Source organism: Pristiophorus japonicus, chromosome 14, assembly GCF_044704955.1.
Source record: "Pristiophorus japonicus isolate sPriJap1 chromosome 14, sPriJap1.hap1, whole genome shotgun sequence".
In the NCBI taxonomy this organism is placed as follows: Eukaryota; Metazoa; Chordata; class Chondrichthyes; family Pristiophoridae; genus Pristiophorus; species Pristiophorus japonicus.
In genome coordinates this window covers 94,965,976-94,992,784 of record NC_091990.1, presented here as the reverse complement: position 1 = coordinate 94,992,784, position 26,809 = coordinate 94,965,976, and the positions used below count along the sequence as shown (strand labels likewise).

Sequence of the window (26,809 nt, the reverse complement as noted above, 5' to 3'; positions counted from 1 at the left end):
TTTTACTTTTGTGACCAGCCTGCAATGCAGAACCTTATCAAAAGCCTTGCTAAAATCCATGTAGACTACATCAAATGCACTACCCTCATAGAAACATAGAAAATAGGTGCAGGAGTAGGCCATTCGGCCCCTTGAGCCTACACTACCATTCAATAAGATCATGGCTGATCATTCACCTCAGTACCTCTTTCCTGCTTTCTCTCCATACCCCTTGATCCCTTTAGCCGTTAAGGGCCATATCTAACTCCCTCTTGAATATATCCAATGAACTGGCATCAACAACTCTCTGCGGCAGGGAATTCCACAGGTTAACAACTCTCTGAGTGAAGAAGTTTCTCCTCATCTCAGTCCTAAATGGCCTACCCATTATCCTAAGATTGTGTCCCCTGGTTCTGGACCTCCCCAACATCGGGAACATACTTTCCTCATCTAATCTGTCCCGTCCCGCCAGAATCTTATACGTGTCTATGAGATCCCTTCTCATCCTTCTAAACTCCAGTGTATAAAGGCCCAGTTGATCTAGTCTCTCCTCATACGTCAGTCCAGCCATCCCTGGAATCAGTCTGGTGAACCTTCGCTGCACTCCCTCAATAGCAAGAACGTCCTTCCTCAGATTAGGAGACCAAAACTAAACACAATATTCCAGGTGAGGCCTCACCAAGGCCCTGTACAATTGCAGTAAGACCTCCCTGCTCCTATACTCAAATCCCCTAGCTATGAAGGCCAACATGCCATTTGCCTTCTTCTCCGCCTGCTGTACCTGCATGTCAACTTTCAATGACTGATGAACCATGACACCCAGGTCTCGTTGCACCTCCCCTTTTCCTAATCTGCCGCCATTCAGATAATATTCTGCCTTCATGTTATTACCTCCAAAGTGGATAATCTCACATTTATCCACATTATACTACATCTGCCATGCATTTGCCCACTCACCTAACTTGTCCAAATCACCCTGCAGCCTCTTAGCATCCTCCTCACAGCTCACACTGCCACCCAGTTTAGTGTCATCTGCAAACTTGGAGATATTACATTCAATTCCTTCATCCAAATCATTAATGTATATTGTAAAGAACTGGGGTCCCAGCACTGAGCCCTGCGGCACTCCACTAGTCACTGCCTTCCATTCCGAAAAGGATCCGTTTATCCCGACTCTCTGCTTCCTGTCTGCCAACCAATTCTCTATCCACACCAGTTTATTACCCCCAATACAATGTGCTTTGATTTTGCACACCAATCTCTTATGTGGGACCTTGTCAAAGGCCTTTTGAAAGTCCAAATACACCACATCCATTGGTTCTTCCTTGTCCACCCTACTAGTTACATGCTCAAAGAATTCCAGAAGATTTGTCAAGCATGATTTCCCTTTAATAAATCCATGCTGACTTGGACCTATCCTGTCACTGCTTTCCAAATGCGCTGCTATTTCATCCTTAATAATTGATTCCAACATTTTCCCCACTACTGATGTCAGGCTAACCAGTCGATAATTACCCATTTTCTCTCTCCCTCCTTTTTTAAAAAGTGGTGTTGCATTAGCTACTCTCCAGTCCATAGGAACTGATCCCGAGTTGATAACTGTTGGAAAATGATCACCAATGCATCCACTATTTCTACGGCCACTTCCTTAAGTACTCTGAGATGCAGATCATCAGGCCCCGGGGATTTATCGGCCTTCAATCCCATCAATTTCCCCAACACAATTTCCTGCCTAATAAGGATATCCTTCAGTTCCTCCTTCTCTCTGGACCCTCGATCCACTAGTACATCCAGAAGGTTATTTGTGTCTTCCTTCATGAAGACAGAACCAAAGTATTTGTTCAATTGGTCTGCCATTTCTTTGTTCCCCATTATAAATTAACCTGGGTCCGACTGCAAGGGACCTACGTTTGTCTTCACTAATCTTTTTCTCTTCACATATCAATAGAAGCTTTTGCAGTCAGTTTATATGTTCCCGGCAAGCTTCCTCTCGTACTCTATTTTCCCCCTCATTATCAAACCCTTTGTCCTCCTCTGCTGAATTCTAATTTTCTCCTAGTCCTGAGGTTTGCTGCTTTTTCTGGCCAATTTATATGCCTCTTCCTTGGATCTAACACTATCTTTAATTTCCCTTGTTAGCCACGGTTGAGCCACCTTCCCTGTTTTATTTTTACTCCAGCCAAGGATGTTCAATTGTTGAAGTTCATCCATATGATCTATAAATGTTTGCCATTGCCTATCCACCGTCAACCCTTTGAGTTTCATTTGCCAGTCTATTCTAGCCAATTCACGCCTCATGCCATCTTAGTTACCTTTCCTTAAGTTCAGGACCCTAGTTTCTGAATTAACTGTGTCACTCTCCATCTTAATAAAGAATTCTACCATATTATGGTCACTCTTCCCCAAGGGGCCTCGCACAGCAAGATTGCTAATTAGTCCTCTCTCATTACACATCACCCAGTCTAGGATGGCCAGCTCTCTAGTTGGTTCCTCGACATATTGGTCAAGAAAACCATCCCTAATACACTCCAGGAAATCCTCCTCCACCACATTGCTACCAGTTTGGTTAGCCCAATCTATATGTAAATTAAAGTCGCCCATGATAACTGCTGTACCTTTATTGCACATCGACCCTCCTTGTTACTACCTCAAAAAATTCAATCAAGTTAGTCAGACATGACCTTCCTTTAACAAATCCATGCCGACTGTCCTAGATTAATCCATGTCTTTCTAATTGAAGATTTATCCGGTCCCTCAGAATTTTTCCAATAATTTTCCCACCACCGAGGTTAGGTTGTTCAGCCATGAACTCATTGAATGGCGGTGCAGGCGCGAAGGGCCGAATGGCCTACTCCTGCACCTATTTTCTTTGTTTCTATGTTTCTATGTTGACTGGGCTGTAATTACTTTCTCCCTTTTTAAACAACCCTTTTTAAGCAATCTTTACTTAAAAAGGCACTGGCTTCATGAAAGCACATTGTGCAAACCTTTCTTTATTTGTAGCCATGAGAGTGCTCTGTTTTTATTATGTCACAACATCACATACAAGTGATGAAACAATGCATCCACTGAAGTTCATATCATTCTATTTGTGCATTTGCAAAATGGAAATGGTGCATTTACTCACTAGGCCACCAGGGGGTGCTCTTATCTATGATTTAATTTAGAATGTTAACTACACAAAATGAATTTTACAATATTGAGCTGGCCACCTTCCTCCCTAGGTTAAAGCTGCGTTGTATCTATTTCTGAAATCAAAATATAAATTGTAATGATTTATTTCACTGCTTTTCAGTTGTTTGTCCTCTCTTTTCAAGGTTCGAGGTTACTTTCTCTCAGTCTCATCCAATTTCATGCTCACTCTGCCTCCTTATCGAACCAAATTGCTTTCTGCTTTCTCTCCAGGTAAGATAGAATTACATTTATGTTGGGTGCGGGGCTTAACTTACCCCTCGACTTTGATGAGACTGCTGTGTAAAGTTATGACATCTTCTGAGGCTGAACTAGACACTTCGCAACATTGCTATCCTCTTTGTCCCTGAGCGGAGCTTCAGATCCCATATCCTCACTATCACTAAGACCGTCTACTTCCACCTCCGTAACATCACCCATCTCTGCCCCTGCCTCAGCTCATCCATTCCTTTGTGACCTCTAGACTCGACTATTCTAACGCTCTCATGGTCGGCCTGCACCTTGCAACCTCTGTAAACTTCAGCACATCCAAAACTCTACCAACAATGTCCTAACTCGCACCAAGTCCCACTCACCCCATCAACCCTGTGCTCACTGATCTACATTGGCTCCTGGTTAAGCAATGCCTTGATTTCAAAATTCTCATCCTTGTTTTCAAATCCCTCCATGGCCTCGCCCCTCCCTATCTCTGTAACTGTAATGTATTTGCTTCATAGGTTCTTTGCTTAAGAATTCATAGCAACACATTGCTATTAAGAACCATTTGGTTTATTAACAAAGGTTTATCATCCTACTCGTTACCAGTTCATCCACTAGGCTCACAACTGCATGCCTCATTATGGATGACCTAGACTCAACTGACTGGGTTTTATTGAGCCTTGTGAACATCACGTGACTGGCTAAGCCACTCTACAAACCTGCGAGCATTCTCCTGAGATCTCTGCGCTCCTTCAATTCTGGCCTCTTGTGCATCCTGATTTATGTTGTTCCTCCATTGGTTAACAATGGGGTAAACATAAAGAGATGGTGTTCCTTTAAAGAACTTACTGATGACATCAGAACACTGCATACGTGACATCTCCCCATACAACAAAAAACTATTAAAACATCCCCTTAGCACTTCAGCATCACTGTTTTTCACCTCTGATTTTTGTTATTCAGCACCCTTGCTAGTTTGTTACATTCAGACAATGGCCACTGATGTTTCATTGCAGTACTGGCTGACATTGTAAGTAATACACCGTTGCACCCTACTGGCAAGATGGCCAAGTGAGAATGAGAAGGGGAAGATAAAGGGACTGGTTCATGAAAGAAAAAAGAAAGAGCTTGCATTTATATGGCACCTTTCACAACCTCAGGATGACCCAAAGTGCTTTACAGCCAATTAAGTACTTTTGAAATGTAGTCACTGTTATAATATTGGGAAACGTGGCACAACAAGATCCACAAACAGCAATGTGATAATGATCAGATAATTTGTTTCAGTGATGTTAGCTGAAGGATAAATATTGGCCAAGACACCAGGAGAATTCCCTTGCTCTTCTTCAAAAAGCGTCGTGGGATCTTTTACATTCACTCGCTCAGTACTGCACTGGAGTGTCATTATTATGTGCACAAGTCCTGGAGTGGGACTTGAAATCACAACCTTCTGATCAAAAGCATCAGTGCTACCCACTGAGCCATGGCTGACAATGAAGTGATTTAAAATATAAGACTTTTGCTTCTAATGACCTGGTTTGGGTTGAGTCCAGGCTAGATCAAATAGACAAAAACCTTCTCTCTCTGCCGAATGTAACAGTTCAAAGTGAAATGCGTCTGTGTGGTCTCAGCCAAGTTCCTAGTGCACTATGGGTGCAGAGCAGTGCATGAGGTGTAGTTGGTGGAACAGTGGTGCAATAAATCAGTGATACGGGTGACGCAGTAGATGTAGCAAGGCCTTTGATAAGGTGCAACTAAGATCAGAGCATGTGGAATCAAAGGGCATGTAGCAGAATGGATAGCAAGCTTGCTACAAAACAGAAAACAGAGAGTGGGGTTTAACAGTAGTTACTCAGACTGGCAAAAGGTAGAAAATGGTGTTCCACAAGAATCGGTGCTGGGACCACTGTTGTTCACTATTTACATAAACGATTTTGACTTGAGAATCGTAAGTGCAATTTCAAAATTTGCGGACAGCATTAAATTGGGGGTGGGGGGGGCGCGGTGTAGTTAATACTGAGGAAGACTGTGACAAAATACAGGACATTAATAAACTTGCAGAATTAATTTCAATATAGACAAGTGTGAGGTGGTGCATTTTGGTTGGAAGAATAAGGAGGCCACATATTACTTAGATAATCAGAGTCTAAATGGGATAAAGAAGCAAAGGGACCTCGGGGTACAGACTTGCAAATCACTATAAGTAGCCATGCAGGTTAATAAGGCCATATAAAGAGCAAACAAAGCATTCTGGTTCATTTCTAGAAGGACGGAATTGAAAAACAGAGAAATTATTTTAAACTTGTATAAAACCTTGTTTTTTTTATTTGTTCACATGATGTGGGCGTCGCTGGCAAGTCCAGCATTTATTGCCCATTCCTAATTGCCTTTGAGAAGGTGGTGGTGAGCCATCTTCTTGAACCACTGCAGTCCTTGATACTTCTTTGTAGCAGTTTGTTCAACTGAGTGGCTTGCTAAGCCACATTGCTCTGGGTCTGGAGTCACATATAGGCCAGACCAGGTAAGGATGACAGATTTCTTTCCCTAAAGGACATTAGTGAACCAGATGGGTTTTTACAACAAACTGGTAGTTTCATATGGTCACCATTACTGATACAGATTGAAGCTCCCTTATCCGGGATTCCCTTATCCAGAACCACCCATCATCCGGCACCATTCCCGGCCACCGGGTGGTGCATGCGCAGAACTCTGACATGAACAAACTGAAGTGCTTCCTCGCTGCCGACTCCCGCAATCGCTGGCCTGCCTCACGATCCATCGCCCCCCGCCCCCATGATCGCTCTGCCGCAGTCCTAGCCCCGATATCCCCTTGCTCAGTACCTGTACCATCCAATTTAAATCAGAGCAGGCGGAGCAGGCTCGAGGGGCTAGATGGCCTACTCCTGTTCCTAATTCTTATAAACGTGACCTCCCCTCATCCGGCAAAATCCCTTATCTGGCATAGGCCAAGTCCCGAGGGTGCCAGATAAGAGAGGTTCAACCTGTACTAGCTTTTTAGTCCAGATTAATTTAAATAACTGAATTAAAATTCCCCAGCTACCATGGTGGGATTTGAACTCACGTCTCTGGATTACTAGTCCAGTAATATAACCACTATGCTACCATACCACACTTAAGAGTACTGCACACAGTTCTATTCTCCACATTATAAAAAGGATATAAAGGCACCGGAGAAGATGCAAAAAAAGATTTACAAGGGTGATACCAGAACTAAGAGGTTATACCTATCAGGAAAGATTGAATAGGCTGGAGCTTTTTCTCTAGAAAAGATAAATCTGAGGGGGGATCTTTTTAGAGGTCTTTAAGAATATGAAAAGGTTTGATAGGGTAGATAGGGTGAGACCAAAACTTGGGCTGTAAATATAAGACAGTCACTAATAAATCCAATAGGGAATTCAAGAAAGACTTTGCCCAGAGAGTGGTTAGAATGTGGAGCTTGCTACCACAAATAGTTGAGGTTGAATAGCATAGATGTATTTAATTGGAAGCTAGACAAACACATGAGGGAGAAAGCTTATGCTGATAGAGTTAGATGAAGAGGGTTGGGAGGAGACTCGGGTGGAGCATGGAAACCGGCATAGACCAGTTGGGCTGAATAGCCTGTTTGTGTGTAATTCTATGTAAAGTATATGAAGTGCAGTGTGTAGGGGCTGTGGACAATGTACGGGAGCTTTGCCTGTTTTGATTGCTCTCTCTTTACTCCATAATAGGAGGCAGAAGCAAGGTCTGGATTCAGGCAGCTTCAGAGCAGGGTCCTTATTTCATTGCTTGGTGTCAATGAATGTTACAAACACAGTCATTTTAAGGCTGTACAGATGAAGGAGTCTGATTCACATTCGTGGAAAGAGCAGTGGGACAGGGAATTCTGCAAGTAATTCATCCAGTTTAGAAAATTGTTCGGAGTTCACGCAGGGCAGTGTTGGTCGGATTCCATCCCTTTCAGTAACTGGCAGTATATCATGAATTAGAAAAATCAGATTTCTCAAGTTCGGTCACAGTCCTATAGATCAGTTATTAGTCATTACTGATTGTATCTAGTATGTTGGGTGAATATAGAAATAGACCTGATTTTCATTTAAATGAAATATGTGCAAATTAATTTGGATGGTTATTTTTGGATGGTATTCATTCTTAAAAGAAACGTTTAAAATTGCAGGCCAGTGGAGCAGCATATTGATAAAGTCATGGGTAGTGCCACTGGTAGGCTATAAGTTAATGCACCAGGTTGAGCAGAAACGATTAAGAGGAGATTTGATAGAGAAGTTCAAAATCATGAGGGATTTAAGCAGAGTAGTTAGAGAGAAACTGTTCCCATTGGCGGAAGGGTCGAGAACCAGAGGACACAGATTTAAGGTGATTGGCAGAATTAAGGTGAAAGGCGATTGGCAGAATTAAGGTGAAAGGCGACATGAGGAAAAACATTTTTACGCAGCGAGTGGTTATGATCTGGACTGCACTGGCTGAAAGGATGGTGGAGGCAGATTCAATCGTGGCTTTCAAAAGGGAATTTGATAAGTACCTGAAGGAAAAAAATTGCAGGGGATAGGGCAGGGAATTCTGCAAGTAATTCATCTCGCTGAAGTGCTCTTGCAGAGAGCTGGTATGGGCTCGACGGGCTGAATGGCCTCCTTCTATGATTCTATATTACCCACCTAGTGAGCTACCAACCTGGATCACACTATTAGAGGAGCTACAAAGAAAAAACAAGCCACCTCCTGAAAAGAAGGAAGAAGTTTTAGGCAAGCTCATCCTCCATAGCTCAAATGAAATTAGAAGGAATCAAGGCCTAGAAGTAGAAACAGATGGAAATAAGGCAGAAGCCCAGAGATTGGAAGGGAGATTGTGAGTCAGGAACCTGGAGCTGGAGATTGAGAGTCAGAAACCTGAAGATGAGAAGGGAGAATTGTTATGCCTAGAGATGGAAGGGGAAGTGTGAAGCAGAGGCCTGGAGATTGCAAAGGTAGGAATGAGGCAAAGACCCAGAAAGGAGGAGTCGACACAGAAAAGATATCATTGTCATGAACACATGACAAATACTACAGGAATACAAGGAAATGATCTGGAAAGTACAAGAAAAACGTTGAAATATTCAGGGATAGACAGATCACCATCTAGGAATACTGTTCTTTTATTCATTGATTAACAGTTGAAATTTCCAGCTATTCAACACATACAGCCAGTGAGAGGAATACATCAGACAAAGTAGCAGGGAGAGGGCATGTTTTACATATCACTAAGTACCTCATCTGGTTAGTTCTTTGCTTAAAGTTTCTTCCTTTACAATCTACTATTTATATATTAATACCAACAGATGTTGAACATAATACTAGAATATTAGAGCTAATAGACTGGAAATATCCACATACAGCTCTTTACTGAAGAGGACAGCACTCTGCCAAGGAAGTGATTCACTTCATCATCGTGGTAACGGCTCAGGGCTTTGAGGTAGCCGAGAATGTAGGGAGGAATTCGCCTTAAAGGGGCACTGCCTTGATGATAAAGAGCTTGCCATAAGCTTCTCTCTGGGGAGGGTGAATGAACAGATAAACCATACATCATTGTCATCACAAGAACACCATACACAAGCTAATGATGGATTCTGATGTCATTCGTACCATGTGTTTGTAAAAAATTTATATATATTTTTTTCAAATGGACAAAGACTATTTTGTGAATACCACGCCCTTTCAAAAGGACACTTAAACCACACCTGACAGCTTCTGGTGAGCAAGTTGTGCAGACTAATATAGCATTAAAAATTAGTTCAAGGTGTACAACGGAGGGTAAGTGGGAAAGTGAACTGCTCTCAGGTCTCTATATCCAAGATGCACTGACAGAGCCTGGAGTGACTCGCTCTTCACTTTCCATTTGCTCCCTGGGAGGCAATGCCTGCCCAATTGCATCTAGCTCGAAGATTTAGCAGAGATCCTAAACTTATGCTACCTGAGTAAAAATGTCCAGGCAACTGTATCCTAAGACTCCAAGATTCAATGCAACGGGTGAGTCAATATGCTTACAACTAAGCCACTTTTCTGCCTTACCCATATGAATCACGCCACAAATCACTTAGGGTGTAATGTGAGACAGCATAATGGGCATGTTGACAATTCATTAAAGCTCCCAGCTCATACATTCAGCATGCTGTTTAGATCGGAACCTAGTTTAAATAAAGAGTTGACAATTAGAATGGAAAGCATTTTTATTCTATGTGGTGTTTATAAAGAGCCTCAGTGCTGGAACTTCGCAGACAGGATGGAACGCCATTCAATTAAATCATTGCTGATCTGCACCTCAACTCCCATTGCCTGCCTTAGCTCCATGTCCCTTGATACCCTTACCTAATAAAAATCTGTCAATCTCAGTCTTGAAAATTTCAATTGAGCTAGAAACCACAACCTATTAGGGGAGAGAATTCCAGATTTCCAATTTGCTTTGGGAGAAATGTGCTTCCTGATTTAAACTCTGACTGGCCTAGCTCTAATTATAAGATTGTGCCCATTTGTTCTGATTTCCCCAATCAGAGGAAATAGCTTCTCAGCATCTATTCTATCGAATCCTTTTATCATTTTAAAGACCTCAATTGGATCACCCCTCAACCTTCTAAACTCAAGGGAATACAAGCCAAGTTTATACAACCTGGCCTCTTAGTTTGGTTTAGGATTTTCAATCATAATGTCAGCAGAAACCTATTCATTTTAATGGGTAAATGTCAGTGTTAGGATCATAAAATTTAGTCTGATGTCACAAAGATAGGTACTGATGAGGTAACCACTTGGTCTACCCACAACATCTTTCCATAGTTATTATAGATCCCTCTCATCCAATTGTCTCTTGAATGGTCCAGAGATGTTGCCACTTATATCCTATCCAGATGAACATTTTGGATATCAATCACTCTGTGTGAAGTAATGTTCTTGATATCTGTCCTGAAGTTGCCTTTTATCAGTATGAACATTTGTCTCTTTGTCTTGAGTCATGGTTTAACTTTTTCTATTCAATTTGGTATCCTACTGGGACTACGAGGTTCCTTCCCGTTTCCTCCCTTCATGCGGAATACTGCATAGTGCACACACACTGTAGAAGGTAATATTAGTTATATCATATGTTTGAGAGACATAAACCATTTTTGACCAGTTGACATATGCCACCTAAAATGGAGATGAATACCAGCCTGCTATCACTAGATTACGTTATATAATTTCTCTCATAAACTATGGTATATCTAACAGGGAAAGAAACACATACAACTGATATGAAGTTTCCATTAATATATGGTGCCACTTGAAGCCTAGGATTCCTGTTAAAGGTTATGCAGCTGTCATAGAAAAGCATAATGCATTTGAAACTCCATTTCATTGAGTCTCATTATCAGTTAAATGCGTACACTCACCTCTATTGCATCTGCTCCTGCCTGAAGCCCTGCCGAGCGCTCAAAACTCCCCGTGCGTTTCAAATATTGATATCTGAAAAAAAATTCAGAAACCAAGATTGTAAGGTAGCTTATATCAAGGAATCCTCTGTACTTGTAACCCTCTTTGAAGGTTCCTGCCTTTTAATTTTCTGAAACTCACAGGTTACATTTTATCTGGCTTCTGGTGGAAAAGATGTTGCTTACCTGATTGACAGCAGCAATTAACTTAATTTACAATAAATAGGTACAGATAGGTAAATAAGTAAAGGTGCCTCTGTGTACTCCCCATCCATTCTACATGTCCAAAGTGCAGAGGTTTAGATCTATAATTGTCCAGGTTGGTGCATGTGGATGTATTGTACAATATATACACACACACAGTATATATGGTAATACTGGGTACAGCATACAAATGAGAAATATGATGGTATCAGTTTGACTCAGTTGGTAGCACACTTGACTCTAAGTCAGAAGGTTGTGGGTTCAAGCCCTCCTTCAGGACTTGAGCGCCTTGGGATGTTTTACTACATTAAAGGCACTATATAAATTCACATTCTTTCTTTCTTTTTTTCTTATAAGCCATTTTTGATCAGAGTTTTCAACCACCTGAGATCAAGCCAGATACCAGCTCTGCAACCACTAGAACTGTTCATCTTAAACTGAAATATTGGTTCTGTTTCTGTTTTGGATATGACCAGTTTTCATCATAATATACAACATCTAAAGGAGGTTACACAGAGGTAAATCAGAATTTGGATTGTGGGGAAGGGTGAACTTAAGATCAGTCTCCTTCCAATGCCAAGCCTGTATCCTTCCACACACCCCATTCTTCAATCCTTTTCAACAACAATTGTGTATTCTTATACCCTTCCTAGTCACAGACAATGCTATCTTTATCTCAGCAAGCAGCTCTGCTGAAAGGAAAGTTTTATCAGTCTCCATTTTACCATTTAAAGCATCTGTCCCTTTGCTGAACTTAACTAAATAGGTTTTTCAGACAAGGAAAGTGACCATCCCCCAAAATGAACCATCCCACTGCTGATCTGATCGAAAGTTAGCCCACCATGTAGCAACTACACTTCAGAGGTAGGCTTCAGTGTGTAAAAAGTAACGGTGTGAACTATTAGTGGATATACATTGTCAAGTAGGGGCTTAGCGATATGTTTTAGTGATATGATCGTGTACAATAGAACACCATGACTTACATTGAAAGAGGGATATTGCAGCATAAATGGAGTCACTCTCGTGTCACTAAACTGACACACCAGCCTGAAGCACCACAGTGGGTCAAAAGCTAGTAACTCACGAGCTTGAGTGGCCCTCTCTGATTCAATACCTGCGCTTCATTTTAAACAGGTATTCTTTTTTTGATTGCAAGCCTTGCTATCTGGCTTTGTCACTTCTAGTTGTGAAGAATTATTGGGCAGACATTGTTGGCCTTAACAAGGCTATCAGAGGAAGAGACATAAGAAAAAACAAAGACAAAAAGTGGGAATCGGCCATCCAACTTAGACTTACGTCAATGCTCTGGACCCAAGTTTCAGATAGAACCATCTATCTTCATCATAATCCTGTACCGAGCCAACATTTTCCCACTGCCATGTCAACCAGAGCTCCTCTTGCTCCATACACCTCACACCAAGTCGATCTCTTTTAGCAGTGTTCCTAATCAGATATTTTCCACCTTGATTCAGGCCCTACACATAAGCCTCCTCCGTGTGCTCCCTAAATTATATTAATTCTAGGAACCAAGCTGTTGGAAGAACTATGGCAGATCCAGGATTAGACTTTATGTTTGCAATGGTTTGACATCATTAGCATTAATCTCATTAGGTCTATTTTAGTCATCTTGATTTGTTTATGCCTTTTAGACATTTCTTCATGGGATTTTGAGACCAGACTTTTGTTCATTCTAAGAACTAACTATGAGCATACACACAAGAATGATTCAGGCAGGAGGATTAAAGTCTGGCAACAGGACTAGACAGCTTGAGCAATGTGTCAATACATCCTGGAAGAATTTCTTTACCAATCGCCGATGCACAATGAGACTCTCTTTCACCGTACACAGTGCATCTATAAACTAAAAACCTAGGCAACACTGGCTGACATCTCTCTGCTTTCATTATGTAAATACTCACTTGGGATTTGGGGGATAAAATTTGTTTCACAGCAATTGACCCAACTTTACACAAAGTGTGCTCTGCATTCAGGTCATTGAATTTAATATGCAGTACACACAATGAATAATGGATCAGCTTGGTTTCACTGTGGTAGCCTTAAGGACAATTTAGATATAGCCTACAGGGTATGATTTATAATCCCCATCACAATGAATGATTCTGAAACCAGTCTCTAGATGGGAGCTGAAACAAGTCACTGTGTAATGTAAATGCAGTTCAAATGCCAAATTAGGTCTGCACAGCAACATGTGATGTGTGGAGACCTTTGAAAGTCAATGGGAAAGTTTCTGATTTGAGAGAGAGTGAAGGGATACAGGCCATTCCTGGTTCTACCTTGGTACTTTGCTTTGATGTTTCAATGTGCTGCACCATATGTTTGAATCTGCAATTCGCTACATGATGAATTCTTAACTGCAGCATTTTGCCAAAGAAGACCAAGCAGTCACATACTAATTATACAGTAACAATCTCCCAGGACTCAAAATCACAGAACTCCTTACCTCCCTCATCCTTTCCTTCCTCTGACAAACCTCAGATTTTTTAAAAGCCTAGCTTTCTATCTCCTGATTACTGGCGTTCGATTTAATCAATCTTTTTTTTACTCCTTTCGACTTCATTGCTCCATGCACGTTCCCTGGGATTGCCCGTTTAAGCAAGCATCAACAGATGCGTGTGAGCAGGGGATCTGCCTGCCAACTTGGCAAGAGAATGGTGGACAGAATGGGGAGGCCTCAGCAAAGGGGAAGGGGGCCTCCTCTCCCCAAACCAAGCAGACAGAATAATTTATTGGGCTTGGTTGTGCTGCCATTTACAGTTAAATAGCCTGCTGGCGTTCACCGTCTGTACTGGGACATGAAGAGTGAACACTTGAACGAAGTACCGGGAAGGGCTGCTGGTACCTGGGGAACGGTATCTCAGCATAAGGAGGGGAGGAAGCTAGTGGTAGGGTGGAGGAAAGAAATGAAAAGAAACAATTGAAAACATATTGAACGTACAAGTGAAGCCAATTCATCAATTATTTTGACCTTGCCAACGTCCCTGCTCCAGCTCTAAATTGTTCACCCTCTCACTACTCCTAATCATGCAGCAAATTGATATCCCCTTTACAGGCATGACTGCGGTGGCTTATTCAATATTAATGAGTAAGTGGGACCTAAACACAGGGACACTGAGCAAAAAGCTAGGTTATTTTTAAGCAGGGTTTGAAGGCTGTGATATCATGCCAACGAGAATGTCTTTATCAGGTTTTCTCCAGCATTGCGTTGTTGAGATGCCCAAGCAAACAATCCAGTGAAGTAAGCTGCTCCGACAGCCTCAGACCATGAAACACCAATTCCAGATGAACAACTAATGATCGTTGCTGAATGTGCAAACATGCCCCAGTGTTCTATCTGATCTGAAAACTGTCCCTTTTCAGTTTCAATCACCTTTAAGATCACAAAGATAGACACCGGCCGATGGATTACACAAGAGAAATCGTTCCACATCGGAGTCTCGATAGCTCAAATAAAACTCATCAGCATTGGTGTTACAGGAGGGGAGAAGATTGGATTGAACGATTTCACTGATGGAATTATAATTGGCTCAGTCTTTAATATTAAAAAATCCTTTCAGAATGGTTACACAATGCAAACCCTCAAAACTCAACCGTATCTCAGTCAGTACTGAAACAGCATACTGCCTTTGAGGAAACATAAGCTGCACTAAGGAGGCCATAACAATGTCACGTTGAACTGGTAAGGCAAAAAGCAACAACAGAAACTTGCATTTATATAGTGCCTTTAATGTAGAAAAACATCCAAGGTACTTCTCAGAGGTGTAATCAGGAAAAATAAAGAAACCATTGTAAATTAAGGAATGGAAACCTCTTTTTTTATCGAAATAATGACTAGAATGGTATTTGGTAAATGAGAAAATAAAAAGCCTTTAGGTTAAAAAAGTGATGTATTAACAGCTACATTTCACTGCTCACGCTTGATTCATAATGTCTTTATACTCTGCAGCCCTTTTGTAGTTAAATATATTCAAGTTATTGCATCCCCCTGTATTTACATCAGAGACATATATGTATCCAGATATTAATACCATATACAATGCACCACAACCTCCTATATTCAAAATTTATAATACTTATATCCCAATACTATAATACCTTCACCAGTGACTGTACCACTATTGTATTTATATGGACCAGGTACGGCATTCTTTCTCTATTCATAATATATTAAAACTCTGGCATATCGCACACATTTCCTGTACACTGTATCCTTACATTTTGTGTCACAATTTTATAGTGAAACTTTCATGTCAATGGTTATAATGGGGAAATCCCAGGGCAACATTTCTTTGTCACATTATAACCACTTCCTGCCACTGAACATATTGTCCACTTTAGATACTTTTTTGTTTTTTTAACCAATTTTTTGATTTTCTTATTGCCAATTAACCCCATTTTCAGGGTATTTGAGATCCCACCCAACACACTCAAAGCTGTCTGATTCTTATTTTGGATCTTAAATCATGCCCTCTCTGCTCCCCATCTTCCCTAGTTCCATTCTGGGGTAATCATCAACTCGCCTTGCACTTAATGCTCAGTCATACTCACCTGACCCAATCCTGACCAGCAGATTGGCATTGGGGCCAATCCTTCCCTTCCCCAACACTGGGGCCAATCCTTCATTACCCCAACAGTGGGGCCAATCCTTCCCTTCCCCAACATTGGGGCCAATCCTTCCCTTCCCCAACACTGGGGCCAATCCTTCATTACCCCAACAGTGGGGTCAACCCTTACCTTCCCCAAAACTGGGCCCAATCCTTCATTACCCCAACAGTGGGGTCAACCCTTACCTTCCCCAAAACTGGGCCCAATCCTTACCTACTACAATGTTACGGCCCAACACTTACCTTCCCCAACAATGGGGCCAACCTTTACCTACCTACCTCACCCTAGGTTTTATATTCTCATTAGTGGTCAAACCTCAAGTTTACCATCTTTGGTATCACATCCCACCACATCGTGATCTCAAATCCCTGACTCTTCACCACTTCCTATCTCCCTGCAATCCTCCTTCATGCAAACTAAACCAGCACTGAACTTTTCACAGCACTTAGTGATTATACAATACAAATGAATAGCATTAAATCTTTAGTGACACAACAAAATAAGAATCTGCTTTTACTTTAGTAATCTTAAACAGGCTTATCTTATCCTTTGTTTCAGTGTGGGTGGTATAATGAAATCCACCTCTGGGAACCATACGCTTAAAGTGACTCTACTATACAAAGACTACAACAAAACACAATTTGCTCATTCAGCATCTTTAACATAGACGCATCACAGAAGCATAATCAAAAAATAGACACCAGACCAAAGGAAATATTATAAAGAGTGGGCAAAAACTCGGTCAAAGAAGTGGTTTTCAAGGAGTGTTTAAAGGAGGAGAGGCAGGCAGCGAGGTGGAGGGTTTTGGGAAGGAAAATCCAGAATATTGGGACTAGAGCTGGGGTGAAAGGAGAGGGCGGATACACAAGAGGGTAGAATTGGAGGAACAAGGGGCCCAAACTTGATCAAAGCTAAGGCCTGCCCATTTCTTCGCGGTCTCCGCGCAGAACATATCTTTTTGATGCCTGCTGCCGCTGGGGCCAGTCGGGAGTAAGTTTCGCCGTGGTTGTGTCGGCGGCAGCGACAGTCGGCGGGCAGGTGTGAGTGGGCGGCGGCAGCAGTGGGTGCTAGGTGCAGGCCCCTTGACTTGGCAAACATTGGAGGCCGTGCACCACGCATGCGCGAGATTTGTTTTTTTTGGTAGTTTCCTCTGGGCGACGAAATCACTTTTGCCGCGATTGGAGCTGATGGCACAGCTGCGCATGCTCAAAAAAGCTGTGCACTCACTTGCACCTGCCAATTGGGCAGGGGCCAGTTTTGGAGAGAGAGATACAAATTCATCATTAGCCATCCTTCAAGGAAATTAATGAGTACCAAAAATGCTTCCAAGAAGTCTGATGGAGCCAAGCCCAGAGCTCCCTGGTTTAATGATGACGAGCTGGAGGAGCTTGTATCTGAGGTGGAGCATCAGTATAAAGACCTCACCTGTTAAGGTTATGGCAAGTCTCCACCGTCCCAATATAGGCACATTTGGAGGGAGATTGGTGAAGTTGTTTCCTCAGTGGGCAGCACTGTGCGGGGTCGAGACCAGTGTCGGAAACGATGGAACGATGTGGTGGCAGCAAAAGTGAGTAAACTTTTATCAGACCACTCCTGTGCAACTCCAAACGGTTCTGTGTCAGTTGTGTCTGTGTGTGTGAGTGTGTGTGTGCGAGTATGTGTCTGTGTGTGTGAGTGTGTGTGTGCGAGTATGTGTCTGTGTGTGTGAGTGTGTGTGTGTCTGTGTGCGCGAGTATGTGTCTGTGAGTTTGTGTGTATGTGTGTGAGTATGTGTGTGAGTATGTGTGTGAGTATGTGTGTGAGTGTGTGAATCTTTGTGTGTGAATCTGTGTGAGTGTGTGTATGTGTGCATGAGTGTGTGTGTGTGTCTGTATGTCTGTGAATCTGTGTGAGTGTGTGTATGTGTGTGTGTGTCTGTATGCGTGTGTGTGTGTCTGAGAGTGTGAGTGTGTGTGTGTGAGTGAATCTGGGTGTGTGTGTGTGTGAGTCTGTGTGAGAGTCTGTGTGTGCATGTGTGTGTGTGTGTGTGAGTCTGTGTGTGTGTGATTCTGTGTGTGTGTGATTCTGTGTGTGTGTGTGTGTGTGAGTCTGTGTGTGTGTGTATGTGTGAGAGTCTGTGTGTGTGTGTGTCTGTGTGAGAGTCTGGGTGTGCGTGTGAGTGTGTGAGAGTCTGTGTGTATGTGAGAGAGAGTCTGTGTGTGTGAGTGTGTGAGAGTCTGTATGTGTGTGTCTGTGTTTGAGTCTGGGTGTGTGTGTGTGTGAGCTGCATGAGCAAAAGGGGAAAAGACTGCAACGTTTCTTTCTGCAGAAGAAAAGAACATCCAAGGCATCAAGCCTGAGTGCCAGGGGAGGGGGCCCAGCAGATGTCATCGAGTTGAGCAGCCCAGAGGAGCGTGCCTTGGCATTGGTGGGTGACCACCACCGTGCCACCACAAAGGGTGATGCAGATCCCATGCTAGAGCATGTTAAGTTTATACTAAACTCCAGTCTGCGTCACGCTCATGTCATGAAAGGTCATGCAATGTTACAGAAAATGCCTTTTAACGCACAATGTGTTGGCCAGTAATGGTGTGCTCATGTAATAATGGAACTCCTTGAAGTAAGAATGCGAAATGTTACGGCTCACATGTTAGCTTGACCAACCCCAACCCCACCCCCCAGCTATACACTGAAATGTTGTCCTCTACTTGCAGATGTTGATTTGGACAGCACTGAGCAATGCACCCCATCCACCTCTGGCACACAAAGGCCGAGTGTGACACCAACGTCTCCCACCCAGACATTGTCACCAGCTCCTTCCTCCACCCACCCACCTCTCAACATCACCCATATCCACCACACCCACTTCCGCCACCCAGAGTCACGAAGACCAGGAGGGAGAGGAGGGAGAAGTGCCAGTCATCAACCACTTGAGGTTGAGGAGCTGCAAAAGGAGGACTCCAGCCACCAGTCTGGCCAACATCAGTGTTGGGATCCGACTTCTTACGATTCAAGTCGGACGAAGCAGGAATAAGTACTGGGAGGCGCAGAGGTTGTGCCGGAGAATCCACCAAGCCGCAAGCATCCAGGATGATGCAACAAGCCGATGAGGATGGAAAACGGCTCGCAGCAATTCAAGAAATGGTCCATCTGTCGAGGACGAGGATCGAACTAGGTCGAGATGTGCTGCAGACCATGGCTTGGATAGCTGCCAGCATTGCCACCTTCACTCAGCAGCATACTGCCAGTATGGAGCGGCTCGTTAGTGCGGTGGAATGCAACACCGACTCTGATGAGGCGATGAGGCAAACGATGGCTTCTGGCCATGTCATGCAACCCCCGGAGCCTACACCATCAAGGTCGACGGCTCCCGAGGAGCCAGGGATGCCGTGTGTGTCACTTTGGATGCTGCACTATTCAATACAGTCACATTGTTCACCCACTCTTGGTCAGTGTCTCATTTTTACATTATCTGGGGTGCGTTCTGAGAAAAAGACAAATCTCCTTCAGGTGTACTGCTGTATATAGAAATATCTTGCTCTCCACATATGATGCGACTGCTTAATGAGTCCTGTCATCAAGCGATTGTGATACAAGTAAGGGTCACCAATGCAGGAAGGCTGAGAGACAGGGCACACATTTCTTTGGCCACTTTTTCTTAGGTCCACCATCGCGGAGTCCCACTCCTGATATGACATGTTCCTCAGTGACCTTGCAGTCCATTATATATCTTTTTCCATCTTCTATACTTGAAGTATACTGTTCTCACTATCACATGCTGCGACCTGACAGAGCATTACATGGTCGCATTTTCGCTTATTTACTCTGACAGAAGCTCATACCATCTGTGCACTCACATTCTCTCAATAACTATGTCCTGCCTGCAATGGTTTAAAAAATCTTGTAGGGCATCTCCATTGAGCCTTTACTATCTTTCGGAACTCATTGCCGCTTCCTCTACATACCTACCCTTCAACAGAGTACTTTGCATTTACATGTCTGAACTCATTCTGTGCAGGTTAAGGTCGATCAGATAACAATTTCTGAGCCTTTGATAATGGTGCAGCATATGGACGCTACCCAGGATGTGCAGCGCTGCAACACTCTGAGTGATTATTCCCGCCACCCAATTCACAGCCAGCTCGGAACACCTTTTTGCCAGCAGTCGTTCTGGTGAGTGGCAGGAAGTAACACCGGCGGTAATTCACCGAGGAATCTCCTGCCGGGCGGGACCTGGGCTGCAGGTGGGTGGTACATGAGGAATCTGTGAAAAATTATTTTTTTCCGGCGGCTGTGGGTGGAACTCTGACCAGGTTCAGGCCTAAGGAGTCTGGGGGACAATTATAGGGCTATTGTAGAGATGGGGAGGGAGAAGGGTAAGAGGGCAAGGAATGGTGACAAGAATTACAGGATAAAAGCAGGTAGTGATGGGAGGGGGTGAAGAATAAGAGCAAGGAACAGAAGAAGAGACAAAGGGGCAGATAGGGAAGGGGAAGAGGAGGAAAAATATGGGAGAGGGAAAATGACAAGGGTAATGCAATGGAGGAAACATAATGGTTAGGGAAGGCAAAGGGTGACAGAGAGGAGATGGAAGAGGGGAACAGAGAGAAGAGAAAGAGGGAGAGAAGGGAATGAAAAATGAGGGGAGCTATGGATGTCATACCACACCATCCACCATGTCCCACTGAAAGAAGAGAAGCAGAAGAAAAGAGGAGAGAGAGAAACAGAAAAGTAAAGAAAGGAAGAAAGAAGCATCACGAAAATCAATAAACCAGGTAATAGACTGACTGTATATTCTGGCCTACCTTGAGCAATGCTACAGGAGATCCACTCATTTATACTATATGTGCACAGCACTGTAATAGCTATTGATATCTAGTACCGTATACCTACATTACCTACACAAGATCTCGTATCTTTACTCATCAGATGCCCTTTACTCTGTTGCCTCTGTGATGCTAATCTGTCATTGCTCTTCATTATGGACACATTTTCACTCAAGTAGCCAGTTCACTCAAACACTGCTGGCCATTTTCTGACTATTGGAAAGAAGAAGTATCTCACACACAAAACACAAATGATCATCTGGCTTTAATGTTGGATACATGCTTTCAGGCTGGCGCAAGTTCAGCTTGGGAACTCATGCATCCTGTCTGTTATTGTTCGCATGTTCACATGTATCCTAACCCATCACGCCTGTGGTTGCTGACTTACATTGGCTCCCAGTTCTCCATGCCTCCAATTTAAAATTCACATCCTCATGTTTAAATCCCTCCATGGCCTTATTCCTCTCTATCTCTGTAATCTCATCCAGTCCTAGAATCCTTCAAGAACTCTGCATTCATCCAACCCTAGCCTCCTGTGTATCCCGAAATCCCTTCATCCCACCATTGGCGGCCATGCCTTGAGCTGCCTCGTCCTCAAGCTCTGGATTTCCTCCTTAAACCTTCCCGCCTCTCTGTCGTTCTTAAAACCCAGCTCTTTAACTAAGCTTTTGATCACCCCTTCTAATAGCTCCTTCTTTGGCTCAATGTCAATTTTTGTCTGATTAAGCTCCTGTGATATGCCTTGGGATGTTTTCTATGTTAATGGCGCTGTATAAGTGCTTAGACAGCAATCTGCATGCTGTTCTTTCTATGAATGGTCCAGGTTTGGTCAATGTACTTCTGAACAGAATAAGGCCTGGCTTAATTAATTTGATTGCTACTGTATCCCACTGAGTGCTGGGTTCATCGTATTCCTTCTTTTATCTTATTTTATATCATTTAATAATTTGACAATGTATTTCAGAAAGGATTATTTGATACAGACGGTTATAGGATTAATTGTGACGTGGTGGCTACCTTCAATTCAGTTTGGTTATCCTGTCTATTGGTGTGAATGGGGCTGATTTTACAAATTTGCATGAGTGGGGGAGGGTGTGGGTGGGGGCAGCGGTGGAGGTCTAGCCACCTGGGAAGCCTTGCTCACGGGAACATGCTGAGAAATCACGGGCATGTTTCCCACTGTTCTGCATCTATTAAAATCAAGTCCCATACCAGGAGCTTGCATTGATAAAGTGAGTCCTAATATATCAAACAAGGAATGTGCATGTTGGCAGCACATTGGGACACAGAGATTTCACTGTATCAGGGGAACTGTGCTTGGAACAGTTGACATAGTTTCCCAAGAAAAGTGAGACAATTCAGAATGTGTTCATTTTGCTGTCTGTTTAAATAAGCACAATTAAATTCTGGGATTTCTGTAAGTCTAGGTTTCCTCTAACAGGGTAGATAGAATCAGGTTGCTTCCAGTAGTCAGGAGGTCAAGAATAGGAGCCATAGATACAAGATTACAAAGATTTAGAATAGCGAGCAAGAGACACTTATTCACACAGAGAGTCATTGAATATATTCAAGGCGGAGAGAGACAGATTTGATCCCCTTGTCACTAGACCAAGACCTAGCTCTGTCAAGCTCGTGTGGTGGCTGGTGTGCAACGGTCACCCCACGTTAAAACAATTCACACACAGGCATCTTCCACCATTTAACATGAGTTCATCAGTCACCTGAGTACTCATTTTTAGTGTGGAAGCAAGTCATCCTCGACCACGAGGGACTGCCTATGATGATGAGTCAGATTTTTGAACTACAGGGGAGTCAAGGGTTATGGGGAACAGACAGGAAAATGGAGTTGAGGCCAAGATCAGATCAGCCATGATCTTATTGAATGGTGGAGCAGGTTTGAGGGGCCGAATGGCCTACTCCTGCTCCTATTTCTTATGTTCTTATGTTGTTAGGCTGATGACGGAGAAAAAATTGGGATCATCTGAGGGTCCTCTCTGCTCCTGCACATGATGGACCTGAATTTGCGGTCGGAGGTTTCCTGCGAGAAATGTGTCCAATCTGCAAATAAAATATTCACGTACCTGGTAGTCCAGGAGGTACGGAGACTCGTGTTCCTGGACCTCTCCGGGTTCCCGCGGATCGAGGCCCACGTATCTCAGGGGCGCATGCAGTTCACGAGCGCCCCTGGGATCACTTGGGCCAGGCCGACGAATGACAGAAGGGGATCCCCATTCATGCTTATCGGGATTCTGTATGCACAAATCTCCATAAATATGAATGGGAATAACTCAAAAAATACCTCTACGCTTCAAATAATTTTTTTTTAAATCACATTTTTAAAATTAATTAAAATGACATGTAATTAAATAGTCAAAACAAAAATGCAATTTTTGGAAAAATAAATACATGTTTTTAAAGGGGCTAAAAATAAACTTACCTTATTTCACAGGTTTTTAAATTGATAACATTTCATTTTCTGTTCTTTTAAAACTCTTACGCTGGTAGGCCAGCTTTTACCAGGCATAAGAATTTCACGTGCATTCGCTGGGCAAATAGCCCAACTCTCCGCCCGCGGAGGCCCTTTTCCTGGGGATGCGGTGGATCTGTCAACAGAATTCTTGACAGATCGCAAGTTCCAGCTTTAAGCGCACGTGCAGCGCATGCCTAAACCTGGAGCTTGCGCGGCCCTTATGAGCACGTGTTCACCTTGTACGTGTTCGTAGGGGCTGCAAATCTCGGCCCATTCATTTTCATTTGTCAAGATTGATCAGTGATACACATTTCTGACTAGGTTTTGCTGATGCAGATTCTGTGATATGAATAATGAACAAAGCAGGCATTTTCACTTTCTATTCAAGTCAACTCAGTTAGATCTGCCAAGGCATCACAAGTCACAAGGAAGAAATTAAAACTGATAGTTTAAAATTCTGTATGTGTTACTAAAACAAACTTCAGAGGCTGAGTTACGTCACAATGGACTTTCACATCATAAGGCTGCAGCAATTACATTGTTAAATATTTAGGGGCCGAGATTGGTGGAAATTGTGCCCGCAGCCGCCGAGGTTCTGCCGGAAATGTAGTTTTTCTGGCCGATTCCTCCGGAACCGCCCATCTGCCGTCCACATTCCGCCCGGCGGGAGATTGGTCGTGAAGGGATCCACCGGCGTGACGTCATGCCGCCCGCCCATGCTGGATGCTGCAAATCGCCCATTCTGGTCAGCGATGCTGGCCTCAGATCGACCTGCCGCCCGCCAGAAGGACCGCTGGCATAAAGCAGGTGTGAGCTGGCCGTGAGTGGGGCGGCAGGGAGAAGGGCTCCGAGTGCTGCAGTGCTGCACATCGCAGCTATGGTGCAGATACTGGACCATCAGGAGTGGGACTGCTGGAAAAAAGTTCGCTGGATGTTGCTTTACTTTATTGCTGATGGTCAGGTTTAAGTTGGATGTGATAAAAGTGACTGAAATGTGTCTAGGCTGATGGAAATTTTTTTCTTTCACCTTGCTGAAAGACCTTCATTGAGAAGCCCCAATGGTGACGGCAAAATAATTATGAATAAGTGAAAAGTCTTTAGCATGTCACATTTTGTGCAGCCAGGCTGATTAATTAATTCTGTGACACAGTCCTTCAAGAAGTTCTCAGGGAGGCACTACATATAACAGAGGGTGAGAGGGTTAGGGTTAGAATTATCTATTGTACGCCTGAGACAGCTGCACACCCTGACAACATTTGTCTGGGAGAAAAATGGTATAAAGTTACAGCTATTCGACTTTAGGGGCAGCGCGATTACAGACCAAACTGAGGAAGGACTACGGTCAATAGAACACAGCAAGAGACAAGTGTCGCGGTGACTCAGTGGCCTGCCGTTGAGGTTTCAATGACTAGACTGTCACTATCACCTTGTTAATGTGACTTTCTTTGTACTGCAAGGAAATTACTGCATAAAATCTGTGCTGATTCATCACAAAAGACCTGTACCCAGCGTGCCTTGTTGTGGTGATGGACATAAGTCTATTCTGAGAGATGTAATAAATCTGACAGATCGAATAACTCTCACAGCACATAAAGAGTAATGTGATGGACCTTAACCCGCACAGAGAAAGTTCAGATATGTTTCTCCATATGACCCTGTTGAAGGGAAGGTGTGGTGGACAAAGCGGCAATGAGTAGCGAAAGATGGTAAAGGCTCAGTGGAGACGCCCTCCAAAAGTTATGAGAGCATTTAATGTGGAACCTATACCTGTATACATATGCTCATATTGTGACTGCGCAGAGGGTATGGGATTATGTCAGGCTGAATAAGCGAGAGGTTAAGAAATGGCGCATCGCTGCAACTGATAGTCAGAAGAGCATTACATGAGGAAAAGACATTTAATGTACTGCAATGTAACTGATGACCACGTCATCTCAGGGGTGGCACTCTGCCATGTTTGGCCTCGGAAAAAGAGGGTTGAAGTGCAAGCCTTAAGGTCTGCCCTGCAAGTAGGTAAAGTGAGTATCATTGAATGACAGCCTTCCTGCATTGGTGACTCTTCCTTGTCGTGTTGCGATGGCCTGATGACCGTACCCATTATACAATGCAATCATATGTGGATGGGAAGATATTCCTGATAAAGCAGATGACCTGAGGGACAGATGTGTGTTTCTCACAAGGCACCACACATGACATTAAAATCAGACACCCACCAAGAGAGGGTCAACAATGTGAGTGTATTTACAAGTGCACAATAACAAAGGTTACATAAGATTATTACATTTACAAACATTTACACCACCAACACCCCTCTAGCCGGCACTACCACCTCTCTTCCCTCCCCTTGAAGCGATGCGCAAGTTCCTCTTCCTCGCCCGGCCTACACCACGGCGTGCTGCTCCCCTGCCCTCTCTGTCTCTGGTTGACGAGGTTGTGCAGGAGGGCAGTGGGATCTCTGCATACGTGTGCGTCTTGGTGAGAAGGCAGAGGGTGTGACCGAAGGCACCGGGCTCCTGCTCCTCCGGATCGGTCTGACTTGAGGGTGTGGGCTCGGGGGCTTGCACTAGGCATCCAGAAGCCATTTCTTGCCTCATCACCTCAACGGTCTCGGTTGTGCGCTCCAACATAGTGATGAGCCGGTCCATCCTGTCATCATGCTGCTGGGTGAAGGTGGCCATGCTGCCAGCAATCCCAGCCATGGTCTGGAGCATATCGCGACCTATCTGCATGCTTGTCCGTGATAGCTAGACCATCTCCAGAATTGCAGAGCGTGGTGCTGCATCCTCAGGTGTTTGCTCTGCTCCTGGTCGAGCTCGCCAGTGTGGAGTCCATTCCAAACCCCAGGAATTTGGAGCCCGATGCTGGGGTTCTGCGGACAGATGGCTCACATGGCAGGAGGCTGCTGTCGTCCTGTTCCGGCTCCTCGAGCTCAAGGGCCACAAAGTCCTCCCCTCGCCCTCCTCTTCTTCGTGGAAATGGGTGGCAGAGGTGGGAGCAGTGGAAATGGGTGATCTGCAGCGGGGGGGGGGGGGGGGGGGGGGCGGGGTGCGGGCGGGAGGGAGGACTGTGGAGGAAGGATCTTGGGCTGGGACCAATGTCGGGGTGGGAGATGTTGGGGTCTGACGGCTTCTATGAAGGCCAGAGGTCGATGGTGTGCCTTGATCCGTGCAGTCCAATCATCATCTGCAAGTAGAGGACAACATTTCAGTCTGTGGGGGGGTGGGGAAGGGTTGGTGCTGGCCGTGCCATCTCACATTCTGCCAGCAAGGAGTTGCATCTCTGCATGGGCTCACCACAATGGGCAACAAAGTGTGCGGTAAACCGTGAGTGCCTTAACATTGCATGACCTTTCATGCCATGAGCGTGGCTCAGACCATAGATTAGTATAACCTTAGTATAACCTTACCATGCTGTGGCATCGGATCTGCATCAACATTTGTGGTTGCACAGCGGCGGTCACCCACCAATGCCAACGCACGCTCCTCCAGCCTGCTCAATTTGACCACCTCTGCTTGTCCCCTCCCGTCGCATGCAGACTTGCTGCCTTGGATGCTTTTTTCTTCTGCACAAAGAAACATTGCAGCCCTTAGTTAGCCCCTTTGCTGATGCGCCCACACACACACTCCCACACACACATGCATCTGGTGCACAACCCTTTTGGACAGGAGGGAGGAAATACATTTTTACTCACTCTTGCTGCCACCACCAAATCATTCCAACGTTTCCGGCATTGGTCCCCAGCCCGCTAAACGCTGTCCATTGCGGACACGATCTCAGCGATCTCCCTCCAAATGCGCCGGTATTGGGGTGGTGAAGGCCTGCCACGACCAGGTGAGGTGTTTGTACCTGCGCTCCACCTCCATTACGAGCTCCTCTAATTCCTCTTCA

General features: G+C 44.1%; 1 protein-coding gene across 1 annotated transcript in view; it reads right to left on the bottom strand.

Annotated features, from left to right (window-relative positions):
• Nucleotides 1-26,809, bottom strand: part of LOC139279435 (N-acetyl-beta-glucosaminyl-glycoprotein 4-beta-N-acetylgalactosaminyltransferase 1-like) — a 980,786-nt gene that overhangs the window by 60,874 nt on the left and 893,103 nt on the right. Inside the window, exon 17 of the mRNA XM_070898559.1 lies at nucleotides 10,781-10,853. Coding sequence (XP_070754660.1) covers nucleotides 10,781-10,853 — 73 coding nt within the window. The remainder of the gene's footprint in view (nucleotides 1-10,780; nucleotides 10,854-26,809) is intronic.